Source organism: Saccopteryx bilineata, chromosome 3 (assembly GCF_036850765.1).
Source record: "Saccopteryx bilineata isolate mSacBil1 chromosome 3, mSacBil1_pri_phased_curated, whole genome shotgun sequence".
NCBI classification, from domain to species: domain Eukaryota; kingdom Metazoa; phylum Chordata; class Mammalia; order Chiroptera; family Emballonuridae; genus Saccopteryx; species Saccopteryx bilineata.
The window spans coordinates 100860409-100880924 of NC_089492.1; the positions used below are offsets into that span (position 1 = coordinate 100860409).

Genomic DNA, 20516 nt, shown 5'->3' on the forward strand with positions numbered 1-20516 from the left:
TCCAATGGAGCCTTGGCTGCGGAAGGGGAAGAGAGAAACAGAGAGGAAGGAGAGGGGGAGGGGTGGAGAAGCAGATGGGCGCTTCTCCTGTGTGTCCTGGCTGGGAATCGAACCCAGGACTTCTGCACGCCAGGCCGACGCTCTACCACTGAGCCAACCGTCCAGGGCTCTTTATTACAAGAATGGTAGTTTTTTTCTGGAAAAGATATTTTATGAATCTTCATCCTTTGCACCTATCACAGGGCCTGGCTAGTGCTTTTTAGTAAATATTGTCAATTATTGTGTAAAACCTTAGAGTAAGGAAAGTCTCTAAGTGGTCCGTGGTACCTAGTCCTTAGTGTATTGTATCATTTAGCTACTGCTAAGTATCAAGTAACTACAACATTGCAATAACATACAACAGCAAGCATTAATTCTGTTTGTGTATCTATGGGTCACCTGAAAGTTAACTGATATAGGCTGTGATCATTTGCGTGGCTCCATGCTGCATTCTTGGTCCACATCTCTCTAATCCTTGGACCAGTTGGCTGCATGTTCTCATGGTAATGGCAGGAGTATAAGAGAGAAAGCTCAACCCCTGAGACACATTTCAAGCCCTGCTAATATCCTCTTGGCCAAAGTAAAATACTTGGTTTAAGGTTAACTTGGCCTAAGGTTAAGGACTCTTTCTTGGAGGGGGCAAAGCAGGAGGATAATATTGTTTTATTATATGTAATAGAATCTGTCATGTATTTTAAAAATTTGTAGGCTCTTAGTAAATATGTTTCAAATGAACAGACCATCTTTTATGCATCCAGAACTGGAGAGCTGTGAAGAATCTATACAGAGCTAGAGATATACAACTCTCTTAGGGGATATCTTCATGATATATGCTTATATCTGCTTGTTTTGGCCTTTACAATTCTGTCTTTCCACTACCCTATAGGGCTCTGATGCTATCTCCTGGCCCTTCACTTTAACTGTTCAATATTTTCTGTTTTATAATTAACATTTTTGAAAGAAAATCTGGTTGACCTAGTTCATTATTTGATACCAGGTAATATGATAAATTATAGGAGGTCCTTGTGTTACAACAGTCTAGACATGCCAACTTTCAAGTTTACAATGCTCACTCCCATAATAACTTAAAAAATTTGAGACATGAATGTTTTGGCTTATGCCAGTGGTTCTCAACCTTTCTAATGCCGTGACCCCGCAATACAGTTCCTCATGTTGCGGTGACCCCAAACCAAAAAATAATTTTGGTGGCTACTTCATAACTAATTTTGCTACAGTTATGATTCGGAATGTAAATACCTGATATGCATTATGTATTTTCCGATGGCTTTAGGCGACCCCGCTGGGGTCGCGACCCGCAGGTTGAGAACCGCTGGCTTATGCCATTAGCATCGTACTTACTGACTATGCCACGCAGTGGTTGGTTGCGCTTGGGAGAAGAATATGCAGTAATGCGGCATACGAGTGAGAGGATTGACATCCTGCGGTATGCTTACCTATGCCATCTTGGACTGTAGAAAGGGCAAGTATTCCATTTGTATTAGGCTAGGATGTGTTTCACTTTATATCAAAATTCGGGTTATGTCACTGTCGTAGGAATGGAACTGTGTTGTAACCTGAGGACCCCCGTACTGACTTTTGAGTCTAGGACTTACTTTAATCAGAGGAGGTCTGGAAGTCTATGGATCAATATCAATACAGGCATGGATCATGTTCTGTTTTTCTTTTTGTTGGGTCTCATTACCTGGATGCAAAGATGGCTATTGGCAACTATAGACTTTTATCATCCAGCCAACTAGTGATCCAGAAGAAGTGACTCTTTTTGCCATAACCCAAATTATTTCCTCCAAACGACTCTAATAGGCAAAGGTTGGACCAGTTGCTGTGCCAGGAAAATGGGGCACTTTGGCTAGCAGGTCATCAGCCCATGGTTACCAGGAAAGATAACAACCCCACCATATTAGACGGAGTGAGGGAGAAGTAGTTCCCAAAAGCAAGGGATGTAGGGCAGATGAAAAAGTAGCAGTGACCATTACCTGCTTACTGATACCTACAGAATGAATAATCTTGCCTAGAAGTCTGAATAGTTGGCAGAAGAATTCCATTGATGGAATATTTCACAGTACAATTTAAGTTAAAGCAGGATGCTATATGTTTAAGACTATCAATGCTGACACAGTATGATTTCTGGAATAGAATTTAATACAATTTTATTTTAGGCCCAGATCTGCTCTTAATTATATGTATGATCGTGAACAACCTCTTTGGACCTCAGTTTTCTCTTTTGTAAATAAGAGAGTTGGATTAGATTTCTTTAAAATCTCTTCCATCTCTGATTGTTTTAAAGTGAAATTATTTTCCAGGGTTAGAAATAATTTGTTTTCTATTTTCTAATCCTGTTATTTTGTACTTTATTTTTTTATTTAATTTTATTTTTGTGTGTGTAAGAGAGAGACAGACTTATAGGGGCAGAGAGACAGGAAGGGAGAGAGATGAGAAACATCAACTCATAGTTGTTCATTGATTGCTTTTTCATATGTGCCTTGACAGGTGGTCTTCAGCTGAGTCAGTGACCCCTTGTTCAAGCCAGAAACCTTGGGCTCAAGCCAGTGAACTTGAGCTTCAAGCCAGTGACCTTTGGACTCAAGCCAGCGACCTTTGGGCTCAAGCCAGCGACCATGGGGTCATGTCTATAATTGCATGCTCAAGCCAGTAACCCCATGCTTAAACTGGTGAACCTGCACTCAAGCCAAGTGACCTCGGGGTTTTGAACGCTCTATTCACTGTGCCATCACCTGATCAGGCAACAAAATGTCTTTACAACTATTCTTACCTGAAGAGTTGCAGCAATGTTGTTAACTCCAATCTTTCTTTTCAAATCTCATGTTAGTGTATCTGATTAGCCAAAATCACATCTGTAACTCCGGCTGTCAGAGATTATGGGAAATGTAGTTTCTAGTTTCCAGCTTTATACATAGAAAGATATTTTATTATTTTATTATTTTATTTTTTTTAATTATTCTGAAGTTGGAAACAGGGAGGCAGTCAGACAGACTCCCGCATGCACCCAACCGGGATCCACCCGGCATGCCCACCAGGGGGCGATGCTCTGCCCATCTGGGGCATTGCTCTGTTGCAACCAGAGCCATTCTAGTGCCTGAGGCAGAGGCCACAGAGCCATCCTCAGCGCCGGGCCAACTTTGCTCCAATGGAGCCTTGGCTGCGGGAGGGGAAGAGAGAGACAGAGAGGAAGGAGAGGGGGAGGGGTGGAGAAGCAGATGGGTGTTTTTCCTGTGTGCCCTGGCCAGGAATCGAACCTGGGACTCCTGCATGCCAAGCCGACGCTCTACCACTGAGCGAACCGGCCAGGGCCTATAGAACGATATTTTAGATGTTAGAATGGATGTTTGATACCAGTCTCCCATATTCTCCACAAACAGAGCTTTTAAGGGTTCAGGCTTTGTAGTCAAACTGTCTGGATTTGAACTCTGAGTTTGCCTCTTAATAGCTCTCTGGTCCCTGGCGGGTTGGCTCAGCGGTAGAGCGTCGACCTGGCGTGCGGGGGACCCGGGTTTGATTCCCGGCCAGGGCACATAGGAGAAGCGCCCATTTGCTTCTCCACCCCCACCCCCTCCTTCCTCTCTGTCTCTCTCTTCCCCTCCCGCAGCCGAGGCTCTATTGGAGCAAGGATGTCCTGGGCGCTGGGGATGGCTCCTTGGCCTCTGCCCCAGGCGCTAGAGTGGCTCTGGTTGCGGCAGAGCGAAGCCCCGGAGGGGCAGAGCATCGCCCCCTGGTGGGCAGAGCGTCGCCCCTGGTGGGCGTGCCGGGTGGATCCCGGTCGGGCGCATGCGGGAGTCTGTCTGACTGTCTCTCCCCGTTTCCAGCTTCAGAAAAATACAAAAAAAAAAAAAAAAATAGCTCTCTGATTGAACAAGTTAACAAATGAATCCCTTTATCTCAGTTTCCTCTCTCACATAATGGGTATCTAAACCATAGGGTTATTTGAGGATTTAAAGAAAAATGTGGTAAGATTTGGATTAATTCTTATTTAGACTTTTGTGTAATTTGCTGGTGAGCAATGTGGACCTGGAGTTTTCTTTGTGGTAAGATTTTTATTAATGCATTCTATTTTTAAAGTAGTTTAGTAGGACTGTTTAGACTTTCTTTTTCTTCTTATGTCAATTTTGATAATTGTATTTTTCTAGGAATTTGCTCATTTTATCTAAATTTTCAAAGTTAGTTTTCATAATATCCTTTTGCTATTTATTAATGCATGTAGGATATATAGTAATCTTCCTATGTCATATTGATACTTAAATCTTCTTTCTTTTTTTCCTTATTGGTCTCATCAAGGATTTATCAGTTTTATTAATCTCTTCAATGGATCAACTTTTGGTGTTGTTAGTTCTCCCTGCTATCCTGCTGTTTCTTTTTTACTTTATTAACTTCTACTCTTTTCGGAACTTGATTTGCTGCTGCTTCTAATGTTTGCAATGGATACTTAGTTTACTGATTTTTAGCCTTTCCATAAATATCCCTTTAAGCATGGATTTAGCTGCATTTTATATATTTTGAACTGTGTTTTTATTATCATTTAGTTCAAAATACCTTCTAATTTCTTTCTTTCTTCCTTTTTTGGTTCACAAGGTTATTTAGAAGTATATATATTGCTTACTTTTTAAATATATTTGTAGTTTTAGATTTTTTAGTTATTTTTTATTTGTTTATGACTATTAGGATGTTTTATATCTTTTTAAAAACTTTCTATAATGGAAACATCAAACATATACAAAATTAGAGAAAATAGTTTAACAATCATTCATGTATCCATAACCTTTAACAGTTTTTAACTTCTGACTAATTTTATTTCATCTCTGGTCTCTCATGACACAATCAACCCTGATTATTTTGAAGTAAGTCTCAGATATCATGTCAGAGTTTTCAGTAAATATTTTAGTGTGTATCTATACAAGATGACATTTAAAAACGTAACTACAATGCCATATCACACCCAGAATAAATTCTTAATGTCATGAACTATCTGGTCAGTTTTTCTCCTTTATCTCTTAATTTTTCTTTATAATTTGTTTATTTTGAAACAGGATCAAAACAAGGTCCAAACGTTGTTATTGGTTGATATATTTCTTAAGACTTTTTAATCTAGATGCTCCCTCTATATGTCTCTTTTCAACCCCTGTCATTTATTTATTGAAGAAACTGGGCTTTTGTCCTGCAGAGTTTCTCATAATTTGAATTTTGCTTATTGCACTTGATGATGATGTTTAATGTGTTCCTCTATCCCCATATTTTCTATTTTCTATAAAATATAGCAACTCAATCAAATTCAGATTTGATGTTTTTGTTTTGTTTGGTTGGTCAAGATGATGGTGTTGTGTACTTTCATCAGTAATCACAGTGATGTCTGGTTATTTTTTTTAGTGTGTGTGTGTGAGAGAGAGAGACAGACAGATGGAAATGAGAGAGATGAGAAGCATCAATTCTTCGTTGTGGCACCTTAGTTGCTCATTGATTGCTTCTCATATGTGCCTTGACTGGGGGACTCCAGCCAAGCCTTTGCTCAAGCCAGTGATCTTGGCCTTCAAGCCAGTGACCTTCAGGCCCAAGCCAGTGACCATGGGACCATGTGTATGATTCCATGCTCAAGCCAGTGTCCTCGTGCTCAAGCTGGTGACCTCAGGGTTTTGAACCTGGGCCCTCAGCATCCCAGGCTGGTGCTCTATATATTGTGCCACTGTCTGGTCAAGCTAGTTATTTTTCTTACTAGTTTTCAAAATAATAAGTTGGTTCTCTAGCATCCTTTCATGATCATCAATAAGGCATTTTGAAAAATGCCATTATGAACTAATGTGTTTCAGTTTTATTACATGTATTCTTTGTTAATACTCACCCTGTCCCATCTTTGGCAATGAACCCTATTCAGATTGGCTGCTTAATGTTGGGAACCAAATAAATAAACAGGGTATTTTTTTTGCAATCTGGACAGAGGTGCTGGCCCAAACCCCACCTCATTTGCCTAGTTAACAAAGAGCTACACCTGATTCTCATTTGTCTCACCCATGTTCTCCAAAGGAGGCTGGAAGCTAGTTTCTTACTAGTGTAAAGTAGATTTAGAATGGTATGGTGGGGATTGTCTTTGAGTTGCCTTGGAAACTTATTTGAATTGCTGATGGACCACATTTTTTCTATGAATAAAAGTGGATGTGCTTCTGGGAGCATGAACTTTACGGCTAATGAACAGTAGAAACTGTTTGCCTTGGCGTCCTCCTGAACCCATCCATATCTATCTATCTATCTATCTATCTATCTATCTATCTATCTATCTATCATCTATCTATCTATCTATATCTTTAAGTTTCCTATCATTTATTTCAATTCCATACCTTTTCCCGTTCAGGACCCCGGTATATTCTTCTTGTGCCAAGACCGTGACAGCTTAATACTTTTAATACTGTTGTATTGGAACAGTGAGAAACAGATGTTTTTGCCACACAATTAAGTAGCCAAATTAAGGAGTCTTTATTCAAAGCCGACGACTGCAGGGAGACCTAAGTCATTCCAATCGTGTGGCAGATCTAAGGTCATTCAAATGGTGTGGCACTGAAAACAGTTTTGGGCTAGCTTTTAAAGACAAAATTACATACTGATTGGGGAAAGGGGAGGAGGGGAAGCCTACAGTAAAACAAAGCAGTGAAACAAGCTCTTTTACAATATTTATCTATAAGATTAATTCAGGGAGAAACATTTTGGGAATATCTGCAACCTTGCAGAACTATCCAAGGCCACAGCCTGGGAAACTAGCCTCAAGGCCAGGGGCAGAGAGTCTTTTAGAAAAAGTTAAGTTCTGCTAAAAATCTCTTTGTTTAGAGAACGTTAAGTTCTGCCAAAAGTTACTCATGCTAAGAGCCTTTCTTTTCTACATTTGAAATATGGCTTTTGTTTTCTTGTGTAGAATGTTTCAGGCTCATCTTATACAGTATGGGGCAAAAGCAGGTTTACAGTTGTGAGCATGTAAAACAGTTTGTTGTGGCATTATTTATTATTGTATTATTTTCCATACAAACAACTGCAAACCTGCTTTTGCCCCAGCCTGTACAGTTCCTGCCATTTTATAACTAAATACAATGGGTTTGCCACTTGGGGTGTTCTATTCAAGAACAAGACATGGCTGTTAGGTAGTTTTATTTACTTGCCTCAAGTAAAGGTGACAAGGGATTCACATCTAAACCTCTGTCTCCCTGAAAAGAGCTTTCACTATTGCTTATACACACTATCTGGTTAATTACATGTTGGTTTCTTCTTTGCAGTTGCTATACTTGTCCTTGGGTTCTAGTCCAGCTTATTTGGTTACAGTTAGGTCTGCAAAATACTGTGTTACATTTTAACATTTAGCAAAAATAGCATTTAGTAAGAACCCTCCAGGCCTAGAGACTCTTGTGCTATCTAACAGTTTCTCCAGGGGCCTTATTTTGTTGTAATTGAAAATAGTATTTAGAGATGGCAACATGTGCTCATTGCTGATGATAGTTGGTCATTGTTTCTACACTTTTTCAGTGGTCAGATGTGGGAAAGGCACGTAGAATGTGAAAAAAATGCAATAAGCCATGGCTTGGTTGGAGTGAGCTGGCCTTGGGCACTGATGATGGCTCCATGGCCTCCATCTCAGGTGCTAAAAAATGGCTCTGGTTGCAACAGAGCAAGGGCCCCAGATGGGCAGAGCATCGCCCCCTAGTGGGCATGCCGGGTGGATCCCAGTCAGGGGAGTCTCTGTCTGCCTCCCCTCCTCTCACTAAATTTAAAAAAAAAAAAAAAAAAAAAAAAAGAAGGAATATATCATTCAGATTCAGAGCCACAGGATTTTTACTTAACTTTATTAATCTCACAGTTTTATCTCCTTTCCCTTACACTTAAAAACCCAATTTTCAATACCAACAAAATTTCATTTGATTTATCTTAAAACACACACACACACACACACACACACACACACACGCGCGCGCGCGCGGGCGCTCCACGTGTGGACAGGCTCAGAATAAGATATCTGCCCCTGCTTTACTCTCCAATTCTACAAATTGTAAAAGGTGTTGCTGTATCTCAGCTCGTTCTTTTGGAATTGACAAATGTCCCACAGTAAAAGTGTCTGCAAAAGCCCAGCTCACTTCTCTAGATTTATCTCCTTTTAAAGATATTAAAAGCCCTGGCCAGATGGCTTGGTTGGTAGGAGTGTTACCCGGAAGTGCAGAGGTTGCCGGTTTGATCCCTGGTCAGGGCACATACAGGAACAGCTTGATGTACCTGTCAATCTCTCTCCCTGCCTGTCTCTTAAAAAAAAAAAAAAGGAAGAAAAAAAGAAAGACATTAGATTGGTAAATCTTCACCATCTTCTTTGCTCGCTGATGCCTTCAAGTAGTGTTTTAAAATATTTTGTCCATCTTTCCTAGTTGTCTTCAGTAAGAGGTTGCTCTGAATTATCTAATTGTCCTTTATTGGAAATGAAAGTCCTCTTATGACTTAAACTTTGAACACTTAACTTATGTTTATATAATATGACCAGAATATTTGGTTTTATTTCAAAGGTTCTGAAGCAAAAACACCTGGATGATTGTCTACGACATGTGTCTGTAAGAAGATTTGAATCATTTAATCTGTTTTCAGTAACAGAAACCAACAAAAGGAAAACTGGAGAGGAATTTGGTGAATGGGTCCAGTATACAAGTGTCTTCTACCCTGAATACAGTATTTTCTTAAGGTAAACATCACTACAGTTAAGACTTTTTTTATAAAGCATTTTTCTCTTATAAAGGAGAAACAATAATAACCTCATTGTTCATTCTATTGAGTTTGCAGGCAATCTTGATCAGACCTTAGGGTTTCCAACTGTGTTAGGAATTCCTGCTGCTTTAACTGGGTCTTGCTGTATTCTCAGAACTAAAGAAAAAAATTTTCAGAAATGTAGTGGCATTTGAGGATAAACTGTGTTGCAAATCAAAGGGTTCATTTAACCATTCTCTCATAGCATTTGATTATGACAAAAAGCCAAGTTCTTTGTGAGGCAAGGAAGGCTGAAAGTGAAAACAGAATTTTTCAAAACTACTCTTCAGGTAGTAGTTATCTACAAAAATCAAGCTTTGGTATTTATCCCATTCATGTTTTGTCACTTTCAGAATAGAATTTTAAGAATAGGAGGAGAAAATTCAACTGAAAACATTGATATTGTGAAAAGCGTGCAGACTATTCTGGCTTTAAAAATCATTAGAAAAGAGATGAGAGTTGCAAACTGAAGGAACAAGATACCATTTTTACTGAATTACCTTTCCCTTGCAGTTACAGCCTAGCGTGTTGCAATATTACTGTAAGTGTTTGATATTATAATATCTGCCCTTTTTTTGACAAGATTCACATTTTGAAAGGGAGGGAGGGGCACATTTACAGTAATGTAAAAAGAGCAAAAAACATTTTAAGTGGAAATGTGACTGAATAAGGTTTAGGTAAGGCTAGGAATAATTTTAGGAAAAAATTTCTCCCAAAGGATGTCTATTTATAGTGTGTGTGTGTGCATGCGTGTGTGTGTGTCTTTTTTTTTTTTTTTTTTTTTACAGAGACAGAGAGAGTCAGAGAGAGGGACAGACAGACAGGAACGGAGAGAGATGAGAAGCATCAATTATTAGTTTTTCTTTGCGACACCTTAGTTGTTCATTGATTGCTTTCTCATATGTGCCCTGACCGTGGGGCTGCAGCAGACCGAGTAACCCCTTGCTTGAGCCAGCAACCTTGGGTCCAAGCTGGTGAGCTTTTGCTCAAACCAAATGAGTCTGTGCTCAAGCTGGCGACCTCGGGGTCTCGAACCTGGGTCCTCTGCATCCTAGTCCGACGCTCTATCCACTGCGCCAACTATGTTAGTTTAAAATATCTAAGCTTTAAATGATACCATAATAGCTAAATTTTGGGATTTGGATAAAAATTGACTAGGCTGAGCAGGAAAGAACAGTTAGGACCTGGTTTTGTAATACTGCTTTATTGAGAACTTTAAATGGAAGATAAAAACGTTTGGGTTTGTTAGCTTGCCTGTTCATTCTGTATGAGATTCTAATTAAAGTACCTCACTGCCTCATGTTCTACTGGAGATAATTAGTTTAGTCCTTGGTTAAGAAAGAAAGAAAAATGCATTAGATGCTTAGTATGAGCCAGGTACAGAGCTATTTGCTTTGATGTATTCTAATCCATGTAATCCTTACAATAACTCTGGAAAGTAGAAATGAGGATAAACAATTGAAAGATAGTATCTATATGGAAATTAAAGAGAAGGAAAAACAGAGTGGTCTAGTAGGGGTCTTCAGAAAGAAACTTCTAAAATGTATCTTCTACATCTACTGGTGACAAGAGGCAATAAATGTAAACTGTGCCAATAATAGTTTCCTGACATCTTCAAGCTCCTGGTAAGCATTGCCAGACAGCATGTGAAATCTGTTGTTGAGAACTTAAAATAAGGTGTGGTTCTCCACCTGGTGGATAGAGATGATCTGGATATAGCAGCAAGTGAGGCTAGAACGTCAACTGAGACTCCTGTCCAACAGGCTGTGAAATATCCATTTTTGAAAGAATAAATAGAAATATGTCTATATAAATATGAAGTTTAATTCTACTTTATAGAGAGAAGATAGGTGACTGAGCTAAAAATTTGCCTGAATAGCTTAAACATATACAATTCTAGAGCTGAATGTGATCTTAGAATAAATTTTTAAAAACCATAAAACTATTAATAATGGCTAACTATTGAGTGCCTACTATGTGACAAGTACTATTGTGAGTGGTTTACATGTATTAGCTTATTTCATCCACACAACACCTAATGAGATAAGTACTGTTATCATCCTCATTTCACAGATGAGGAAAGTGAGACCCAAAGAGGTTAAATAACTCGATTGAGGTCACACAGCCAATAACCGATTATGCCTCTGTTCAAGCCCTGGTAGTCTGACTCCACAGCCTGTACTTTTAAACACTTTTATTTTGAGATAATTACAGACACTGAAGAAATTACAAAAATAGTACAAAAGTTTCATGGACCCATCACCCAACTTCTACACATCTTGCCCCCTGGGAGGCAATCATGCATCTATTTCCTCATTGATTCTTCTAAGCATTCCATTTCTTACTCCATAATTCTGTCACTGTTTGGGAAATTGCAAAAATTATTGACATTACTTAGGTAGGGGAGGATTTTTGCCAAGAATAGTTCATTACATTCTGTTGCCAGTTTTGTTCAGATTGGTTTCTTACAGTTACTGCTTTTCTTTGTTTTCAGTTATCTGTTTAACATGGATCTCCATTTCTGTTCCTATGGTAGCTCATATCAACTCTTCTCAACGTGTTTCCATGACATTTCTTTAGCTACCTTAATCTATTGTCTTCAGTATTATCTGAACTGTATTATGTAAACTTTTGAAAAGCTTGATTTTTTTTTTTAGAGAATTTTTATAAGAGTTTATTTGAGCTAAAACTGATGACAGTTGTGGGGAAGGAAGATCTAAAATCCTTTGAAATGGTGAAATATTCTAAGAAAATCACTTGCACTAGCCAGAAGTAGTGGTTTAGAGAGAAGTTTTAAAATAGAGTACTATCATCTTCCTCTATATTTCTCAAGTTTGTTAAATCAACACTATGGAATGATTGAAAAAAGTGATGAATAGTTTTAAATAAATTCAAATCAGTAAATATTTAATAGCACCATCTATATAGGTAAACAAATATAAGATGTACTATCCTCAAGGAGCTTAAATACATGAAAAGTTAAATTAAAAAAATAATTAAATATGAAAGAAAGTTAATCATCTATTCTAAGGACTCTCACCAGGCTGTGCATAACTAATTACCAAATGAGGGAAAACTTCACACATATTAGGAATTTAAAGGTAAGAATGATTTTTTGGAAGGCCCTGAGAAACAGCAGTTTAACTGGATCTGGAAGTATTTGAAAGTTGTGGGAGAAAAGGAGAAATCATTCCCAATGAGGGCAAGGGCACCAGCAAATGTACAGAGGTGAGAAGGTGCAAGGCAGAGCCATCAGCGCTACTGAGAAAGCCGTCACACTCTCTGGGGAAGAATGGCGATCACTGCGTGTTGTAAGGTGGATCTGCTTCTGGGTTCTAGTAGAGGTGTGAGCATTTGGGCTGCTCTGTTCCTCATAGATCATAAATATAAGCTCCATTTTCATGTTCTCAGTTCTACAGAGATGATGTATATATGGTGATTAATGTATAGTTACCAATACTTTTTTTTTTTTTTTTTTGTATTTTTCTGAAGCTGGAAACAGGGAGAGACAGTCAGACAGACTCCCGCACGCGCCCGACCGGGATCCACCCGGCACGTCCACCAGTGGCGAGGCTCTGCCCACCAGGGGGCGATGCTCTGCCCCTCCAGGGCATCGCTCTGCTGCGACCAGAGCCTTTCTAGCGCCTGGGGCAGAGGCCAAGGAGCCATCCCCAGCGCCCGGGCCGTCTTTGCTCCAATGGAGCCTTGGCTGCGGGAGGGGAAGAGTGAGACAGAGAGGAGGAAGGAGGGGGGGTGGAGAAGCAAATGGGCGCTTCTCCTATGTGCCCTGGCCGGGAATCGAACCCGGGTCCCCCGCACGCCAGGCCGACGCTCTACTGCTGAGCCAACCTGCCAGGGCCCCAATACTTTTTATTAGTCTTGTCCTCCTTAAAATTTCCCTATGTGTTGATTTTTGTTCCTTTAAAATTTGATTAGTCTTAGGCCCTGGCCATGCAGAGCATCAGCCTGGTGTGCAGGAGTCCCGGGTTCGATTCCTGGCCAGGGCACACAGGAGAAGTGCCCATCTGCTTCTCCACTCCTCCCCCTCTCCTTGCTCTCTGTCTCTCTCTTCCCCTCCCGCAGCCAAGGCTCCATTGGAGCAAAGTTGGCCCCGGGCTCTGAGGATGGCTCCATGGCCTCTGCCTCAGGTGCTAGAATGGCTCTGGTCGCAACAGAGCAATGCCCCAGCTGGGAAGAGCATCGCCCCCTGTTGGGCATGCCGGGTGGATCCTGGTCAGGCGCATGCGGGAATCTGTCTGACTGCCTCCCCGTTTCCAACTTCAGAAAAATACCCCCCCCAAAAAAAAAATTAGTCTTGAAACTAGTATCTCAGGTGGGTAAATATGTAGATATTTCTGAATTCAAAGTACAAAGTTGTATCGTTCTTATATTATTAAAAGGTATATAAGCAATGGTCCATATTAAAACTTTGACCATTATTTCCTGTCAGCTTTACAATATGATACTTAAAATGAAGGAATAAAGAATTTCCCTTCTTGACTTTTCATATGAAGCAAAAGTTTGGACAACATAAATGTTAGGTTATTATATCTTCAAGATCTTTTGTCTTTTCTCTATGTCTGAGGATGGTTGCCTCTTTGTTCCAAAGTGAGTATTGAAAATCATTTTGATGCAAATATTCATTCACTGGACTACTTGGCAGCCAAGTTTTTAAATGAAAAAACAGATGTTGCAAAATGGTATGGACAATGTGCTCTCAGTTTCATCTTGTAGTTTAGATGATTAATACTTTGTTCTTTTTCCTCTTGCCTCACATGTAGTTTTACATGTTACCATAACTAACTTCACCTATACCTAGAATCTTGCATGCACAGAGAGGCTACAGCATCATTGTGTTATGGTGATGAAAGTGTGATTTGTGGTTGGTAACTTCATTACCTGTTGAGCCCAATGCTTTTTGGCAAGTAACATTTTGCATTTTCATTCAATCTATCACAGAACTGGGTCTCTATGATAGAAGTAAAGCTTTTTTTCTGAAAAGGGTAATAGGTTGCCTGTATTCTCTTACTATATGTTTCAGTTTTCTAGGGCTCCCAAAACAAAACACTGTAGACTGGAGGTCTTAAACAATAAATTTGTTTTCTCACAGTTTTGAGTGCAGAAGTGTGGGATCAAGCTGTCGCAGGTGTGGTTTCCCTCAAGGCCTCTCCCTGACTCTCATGGCTGCCCTCTTCCTGTCTCTTCACGTAGTCCCTCTGTGCACAAGCCCTGTGGTCTGGGTTCTGATGTCCTTTTCTTCTAAGGACACTACTCATAATGGATTAGGGCCCACCCTAACAACCTCAATTTAATTTAATTGCCTCTTTGAAGGCCTAACCTCCAAATACAGTTACATTCTGAGGTACTGGGGTTTAGATATTCAACATACCAATTTTGGGCAAGAGACAATTCATTTCATAACACTATATATCATTTATGATAAATTTTAATGACAAAGTTAAAGTAATGTTGATGAGGGAAGTTTTATTATATATGGTTATTATAACCTGCTATAACACTCAAAGAACTATAGGTGTTAGGTTCTTAGGGTAGAATGTAGAAGATGATAGACATAGTAGCACCGATATTTTACCACCCCTGGAAAGTAACTCAGACTCTATGACCTATTGACTGTTGGGTCTCTTTGTATATAGCATCTTTTATAAAGATTAATAAAACAGTCATTAAATTAAATACTTAAAGGGCTTTCAAGTGAAGTGAGATTAGAATTAAAGGGAGTGAGATTAAGATTAGTGGGCAAAGATACAAAGAATTTGCCTTTTGACATTTAGAACTTCATATAGCTGGAATGTGCAGACCCAAGGTTGATTAATTCTTTGTGACTGAAGTTCTGAATTTTGTGGGTTGTTATAGAGGATGTGTATGTATTGTTGAGATTCTGGAGGTTGATTTTTCTTTTTCTCTTTTTTTTTGACAGAGACAGAGTCAGAAAGAGGGACAGATAGGGACAGACAGACAGGGAGGGAGCAAGATGAGAAGCATCAATTCTTTTGTTGTGGCACCTTAGTTGTTCAATGATTGCTTGCTCACATGTGCCTTGACCCGGGGGCAGGGGCTACAGTAGAGCGAGTGACCCCTTGCTCAAGCCAGCGACCTTTGGGCTCAAACCAGTGACCATGGGGTAATGTCTGTGATCCCATGCGTAAGCTAGTGTCCTCAGGGTTTTGAACCTGGGTCCTCTGTGTCTCAGTCTGATGCTCTACCCACTGCACCACCGCCTGGTCTGGCATTTTTGCGATTCTCCAAGTGTAAGGTTTTATTTAGTTTTGTTTTGTTATTTTTAAAAAGGTTAATCTTTTAATGAAAGCAACAAAACTAACATTAGCTAAAGCAACAAAAATAAAAATATTAGTATTTGAAAATGTAAATTGATGATCAGGAAAAGTCATTTCATTAATATTGGGAGGACTATATTCTGTTATTTCTTTTCCTTCTCCCTCTAGTGGGCAGAAATATTTTAAAAATACAACATGCAAGGGTTTATTAGTATTGGGTGTTTCACAAAGCAGTCTCAGCTTTTTTTTAAAATTAGCAAATCTTAATATTCCAGAATCATTAAAGAATGTTTTATTCCTTTCTAGGCATAATAGTGGATCTTTGAATGTTGAAGATGTTCTTACCAGCTTTGACAATACAGGAAATGTTTGTAAGTTATATGATCACTACATAGAAATTTTTTTAGTGTTTTCAGAAGTGAATTTATAATTGGTGTTTGTTCTCACTAATGTTTATTATACTGACTAATGTGTATGTGCATGTGTGTGTGCATTACTGTTTTATGCTGCAAAGTAAGCCTCATATACAATACGCCTACTAAGTGGGATGAGGCAATTTTACACTTGGTGGTTGTGTGTGTGTGCGCGACAGAATGTAGGTCAGAGTGAACACTGGACTTTCCAGTTCTATCTCTTTTGTTTCTTGTTTTCATTTTGACCTCTTCAGTTAATCCAACAAAGGGGCTGTCTCTTTCTTCTTTGTTGTGTTTTGGGTGCTTTTTTTTCCACTTCCTGCTTCTTTTCTCTCATTACAGAATGAACCCAGAAAATGTTTTCTTTGCAGCTAATATACTTCAATACCAGAATGTTTTTGTTTTAGGACAGATTATAATATTAAAGAGTATATTGTTTTTTCATATAAGTCTGTGAGTCGTGATTTCTCCATTGAGAAAATTATTTAAATAATTATAATGTCATATGACTAAAGAAATCAAACAAGAATATCTTTATATCATTGGTCTAAACAACACAGTGTGTTAGAAGCTGTATATTCCTTCATGCATCTTGCATAGGATATTTATCTTAATGAATTATCAATGTCTGATATGATGGTTTTAAATATAAAAATTATACTCAAATTTTTTTTCTCAAAGGAAATTTCAGAACTATCACTACGTACTTATTGTCTGAACTAAACAATATTCTTTGCTAGTAGTACTATTTTATCAAATGCTCTCTGATTTTAAGTCTGTATAAAATAATGTCTAATAATACTTAGTTCTAATGCCCACATTATAGTAAACTTTTCATTGTATAGAAAAATATATATTTTGTCATGAAGGAACTTATAAATATAAAAAATCCTAAAAATATTAAAATAATGTAGGTTTCTTTTGATGGATAGCAACATATGTATCTTTTAGTTTCTACATGTTGGCACTTCATGAATTCTTTCCTATGTAGACATATCTCATATTTTTATTGGGGTTTTGGGCAAGGACTGGCCAGGGGGATGCTAATGGTGTTGAGGAGACATTTTTCTTTAGTTCTGGGATAATGTAAAAATATTATTAAGTCAGGTTTAGGAATACATGATTTTGGAATGTTATTTGAGAATGTTAAATGTGGAAATTTTGATTCAGTAGTGTAAAAAGTCAAGTATTGTTACCAGTGGTTCAGTATGAAATAGGGCCACTAGCTGGCAGCATTCTGTAAAATGAAGTATTTTCCTAAAGGTCTAAGCTATTATTTTATATATTGAATAACTAATACCTTATACTGCTCTAACATTTTTTTCTTGGGAACTTGCCTCCCAGACCTCCAGTTGTTGTTGCATTGACAAATGGAAGAATTGCACGTTAAAAATATTTTTTCACTGCTGTCTGCTGTCATGAAGGAACTTATAAATATAAAAAATCCTAAAAATATTTAAAATAATGTAGGTTTCTTTTTGATGGATAGCGACATATGTATGAAAGGTTTTTCCTCATTCTATACCTCCCTCAGTGTTTTTACTATCAATGTGCTAACACGGTGGTGATTTAGGAATTTATATTCTTGTATAGAACTTTCTCTTTATATCACTATAAACAAGACCAAAGTATTCTTTTATTTGAAGCTAGACATATAAAAATTGAACTGACATATAAAACAAAAAGTAAATAAACTAAAAAATTTGTCAGAAAAATCTATTTTCTATATTAGTTGAATATATTAAATATATTAAAATAAATCAAATGGGGATATTTAAACATACATCTTTATGTAGAAAGGTTTGAGTCTTTGGTATGAGACGTACCTACATTTGAATCTTGAGACTGAAATTCATCTGGAGCAATTTATATCATTTCCATGAGCCACATTTTTTTTAAGTCTCTTGTTACTACTTGATATAATGTATAGAAAGTGTATAACATATATTACATTTTCATAGTTGACAATAAATTGAAGTTATTTATTATTACTGATGAAAGTACCTCTAAAACTTTGTTTTTTTCTAATAATGAATATAATGTTAAGGGTTAGTTTGATTTTTTTTAAATGAACTATTTTGATTAAACTAACAAAGAAGGAAAAATAGATTAAATTACCAAAATAGTAATTTGTTAAAATGTCTTGTCAGAAGTGTGGCCTTCAAGACCTGAATATACCAAATGATAGAAGTGGTGACAAAAATAAGACCTATTAAAACATGTTTAGCCTGACCAGGCGGTGGCGCAGTGGATAGAGCGTCGGACTGGGATGCGGAAGTACCCAGGTTCGAGACCCCAGAGGTCGCGCGCGGGCTCATCTGGCTTGAGCAAAGAGCTAGCCAGCTTGGACCCAAGGTCGCTGGCTCCAGCAGGGGGTTACTCGGTCTGCTGAAGGCCCGCGGTCAAGGCACGTGTGAGAAAGCAATCAATGAACAACTAAGAAGTCGCAACGCGCAACGAGAAACTGATGATTGATGCTTCTCATCTCTCTCTGTTCCTGTCTGTCTGTCCCTGTCTATCTCTGCCTCTGTAAAAAAAAAAAAAAAAAAAAAAAAAAAAAAAAAAAAAATAAATAAATAAATAAAACATGTTTAGTGTAACTTTTATGTTATACTCTTTATTTTAAAAGAAGAATCTATATGGATATTTTGCATAATGATAAATTAGTAAAGACCTGTTACAATAAATTAAGTATTAATTAGAATTTTAATATAACCTTTGCCACAGCCTAAAGTGATCAAAGATTGAAAAAGTGACTTTTCACTTGATGCCGCCAAGTGTTTGATTTTACACTAATTGTGATTTAGGTGGTTTGTGACTGGAAAGCCCAGCAGAGGGCGCCACATCATAATTCTGTCTCACTGCTCAGTATACTTGGAATTATTAACTTGAATAAACTGTAGGCTTTCATTGTGTAAACATAAAGACGTATGTTTAAATACCCCCATTTGATTTATTTTAATATATTTAATATATTCAACAACTAATATAGAAAATAGATTTTTCTGACAAATTTTTTTAGTTTATTTACTTTTTGTTTTATGTATCAGTTCAATTTTTATATGTCTATCTTCAAATAAAAGAATACTTTGGTCTTGTTTATAGTGATATAAAGAGGAAGTTCTATACAAGAATATCAATTCCTAAATCACCACCGTGTTAGCACATTGATAGTAAGTACACTGAGGGAGGTATAGAATGAGGAAAAACGTTTCTAAAACTATGAGAGAACCTATAGATAGAATTTGCCATATATTTCAGGAATTAGTTTTGAGTTCCTTGATACTATAAAAAAGAACTTAAAGTATTTTATAGTTACAGAATCTGCTATGTGTTTATATAGTATATATATATGTATATACACAATATTTATGTATATATAAAATATACTGATGGTTTGTAGAACCATTAATCTAAATTTTAAGCTAATTTAAAAAACAAGTAATGGTTTTATTCATTGTAAATTTCCAAAAAGATATGGGAAAATCCTTAACGTTGGAAAATAAATAAAACCTCTAGTTTCTTATTTCCTGATATATTAGAAAAGAAAACATTATTTATATTTACATTTATTATTTAGAAGTGTTGTATGTTTTTAAATGTATGACCTATAAAGTGTTTTATATTTTTGAGATATCTTCTCACTGTTTAAATTCCTTTGAATGTTGTAGGAAGCAATTAATATGAATCTCACATAATCATTTTTGCATTATTCATTGCTCTATCAATCTTATTTTTATATGTTTGTATTTGTTATTGTGGAAAACAAATGATTTTGAAAGGTAAGCTTTTTTCTTGGTTGCCTCCAACTAGGGGATAGGTGTATTACTTGAGACCTACTTCCTTTTAAAATATCCAAGTTATTTTATTCATTCATCATGCCTGGAAAGAGATGCTGTCAAGCTACCTAGAGAGAAGTATTGGAGGACACTCTTCCCCACAGATGAGGTGCTGGCTGTGTCTGTGTTCCATGTAACATGTCAGTTGGACACCTTGGGTCGGAGGGCACTCAGCCATCACGGCGGCAGATCTCTTGCTTCTGTTTTCTCTGTGGGCAGGGTCTCCTTTCCCGCCAGTCCCTGACCTCTGATCAAAGAAGCCCCATCATGCTATGTCTTTTCTGAAACCATTTTCTCTTTCTCCAAAAGTGTCTCTTTCCTCTATTGAAATGAAATTAAAAAAAAAAAGATTCTCTTTAGCAATTTGTTGATCCAAATTTGGCCGTCATAGTATTTATATATAATACAACCACATATTTGGTACTTGGGATACAAGAGCTTCATTTTTGAGCACATGGTCTTCACTTGGTGGCATAAACAGATGAGTTAATATTTTTCATACAATTTATTGTATACATTATATAGTATATAATATAATGTATATAAGCCTTTAAAAGTTAGGAAGTCGATAGTTATTATATTTTATTGTGGTAACCTTGTGTGCAGTAGGAATTTGGGCTAACACTGAAGCTTAAATTTGGGGAAATATGTTGGTAAAATTCCTTCTGCTATTCTTTGTCCTTTTGCTATTTGAAAAAATTTTTTTCCCTCCTTTGTGGTGCTTGGTGTCTCGTGGACTCCTGGAGAAATCTGCAGCTCCTCCACTTCATATACTTTTACGTGTGATACTGTGATTCCTTCCCCCCACCCCCACCCCCAGTGAATCCTGGGATCAAACTGGACTTTTACTGCACACAGCTACATTCTCCTGTTTCTGAATCCTTCCTAGTGGTCTGACGACAGAACCTGTTTTGTGACGTACCCAGCACTGATCTCTTTTTGGTTAGTAGTCAGTTATTATTTAAGGAACTATTCATTTTTTAAAAAAAATTTATTGATTGATTGTAGCAAAAGAGGAAGGGAGAGAGAGGCACGTTGAGCTGTCCCTGTCTGTGCCCTGACTGAGGACCGAACTGACAACCTCTGCCCTTCGGGATGATGCTCTAACCAACTGAGCTATCTGGCCAGGGCTAAGGAAATAC

General features: G+C 37.7%; 1 protein-coding gene across 1 annotated transcript in view; it reads left to right on the forward strand.

Annotated features, from left to right (window-relative positions):
- CAMKMT (calmodulin-lysine N-methyltransferase) overlaps positions 1-20516 on the forward strand; it is a 395453-nt gene that overhangs the window by 2040 nt on the left and 372897 nt on the right. The window contains exons 2-3 of the mRNA XM_066267038.1: positions 8592-8764; positions 15429-15493. Coding sequence (XP_066123135.1) covers positions 8592-8764; positions 15429-15493 — 238 coding nt within the window. The remainder of the gene's footprint in view (positions 1-8591; positions 8765-15428; positions 15494-20516) is intronic.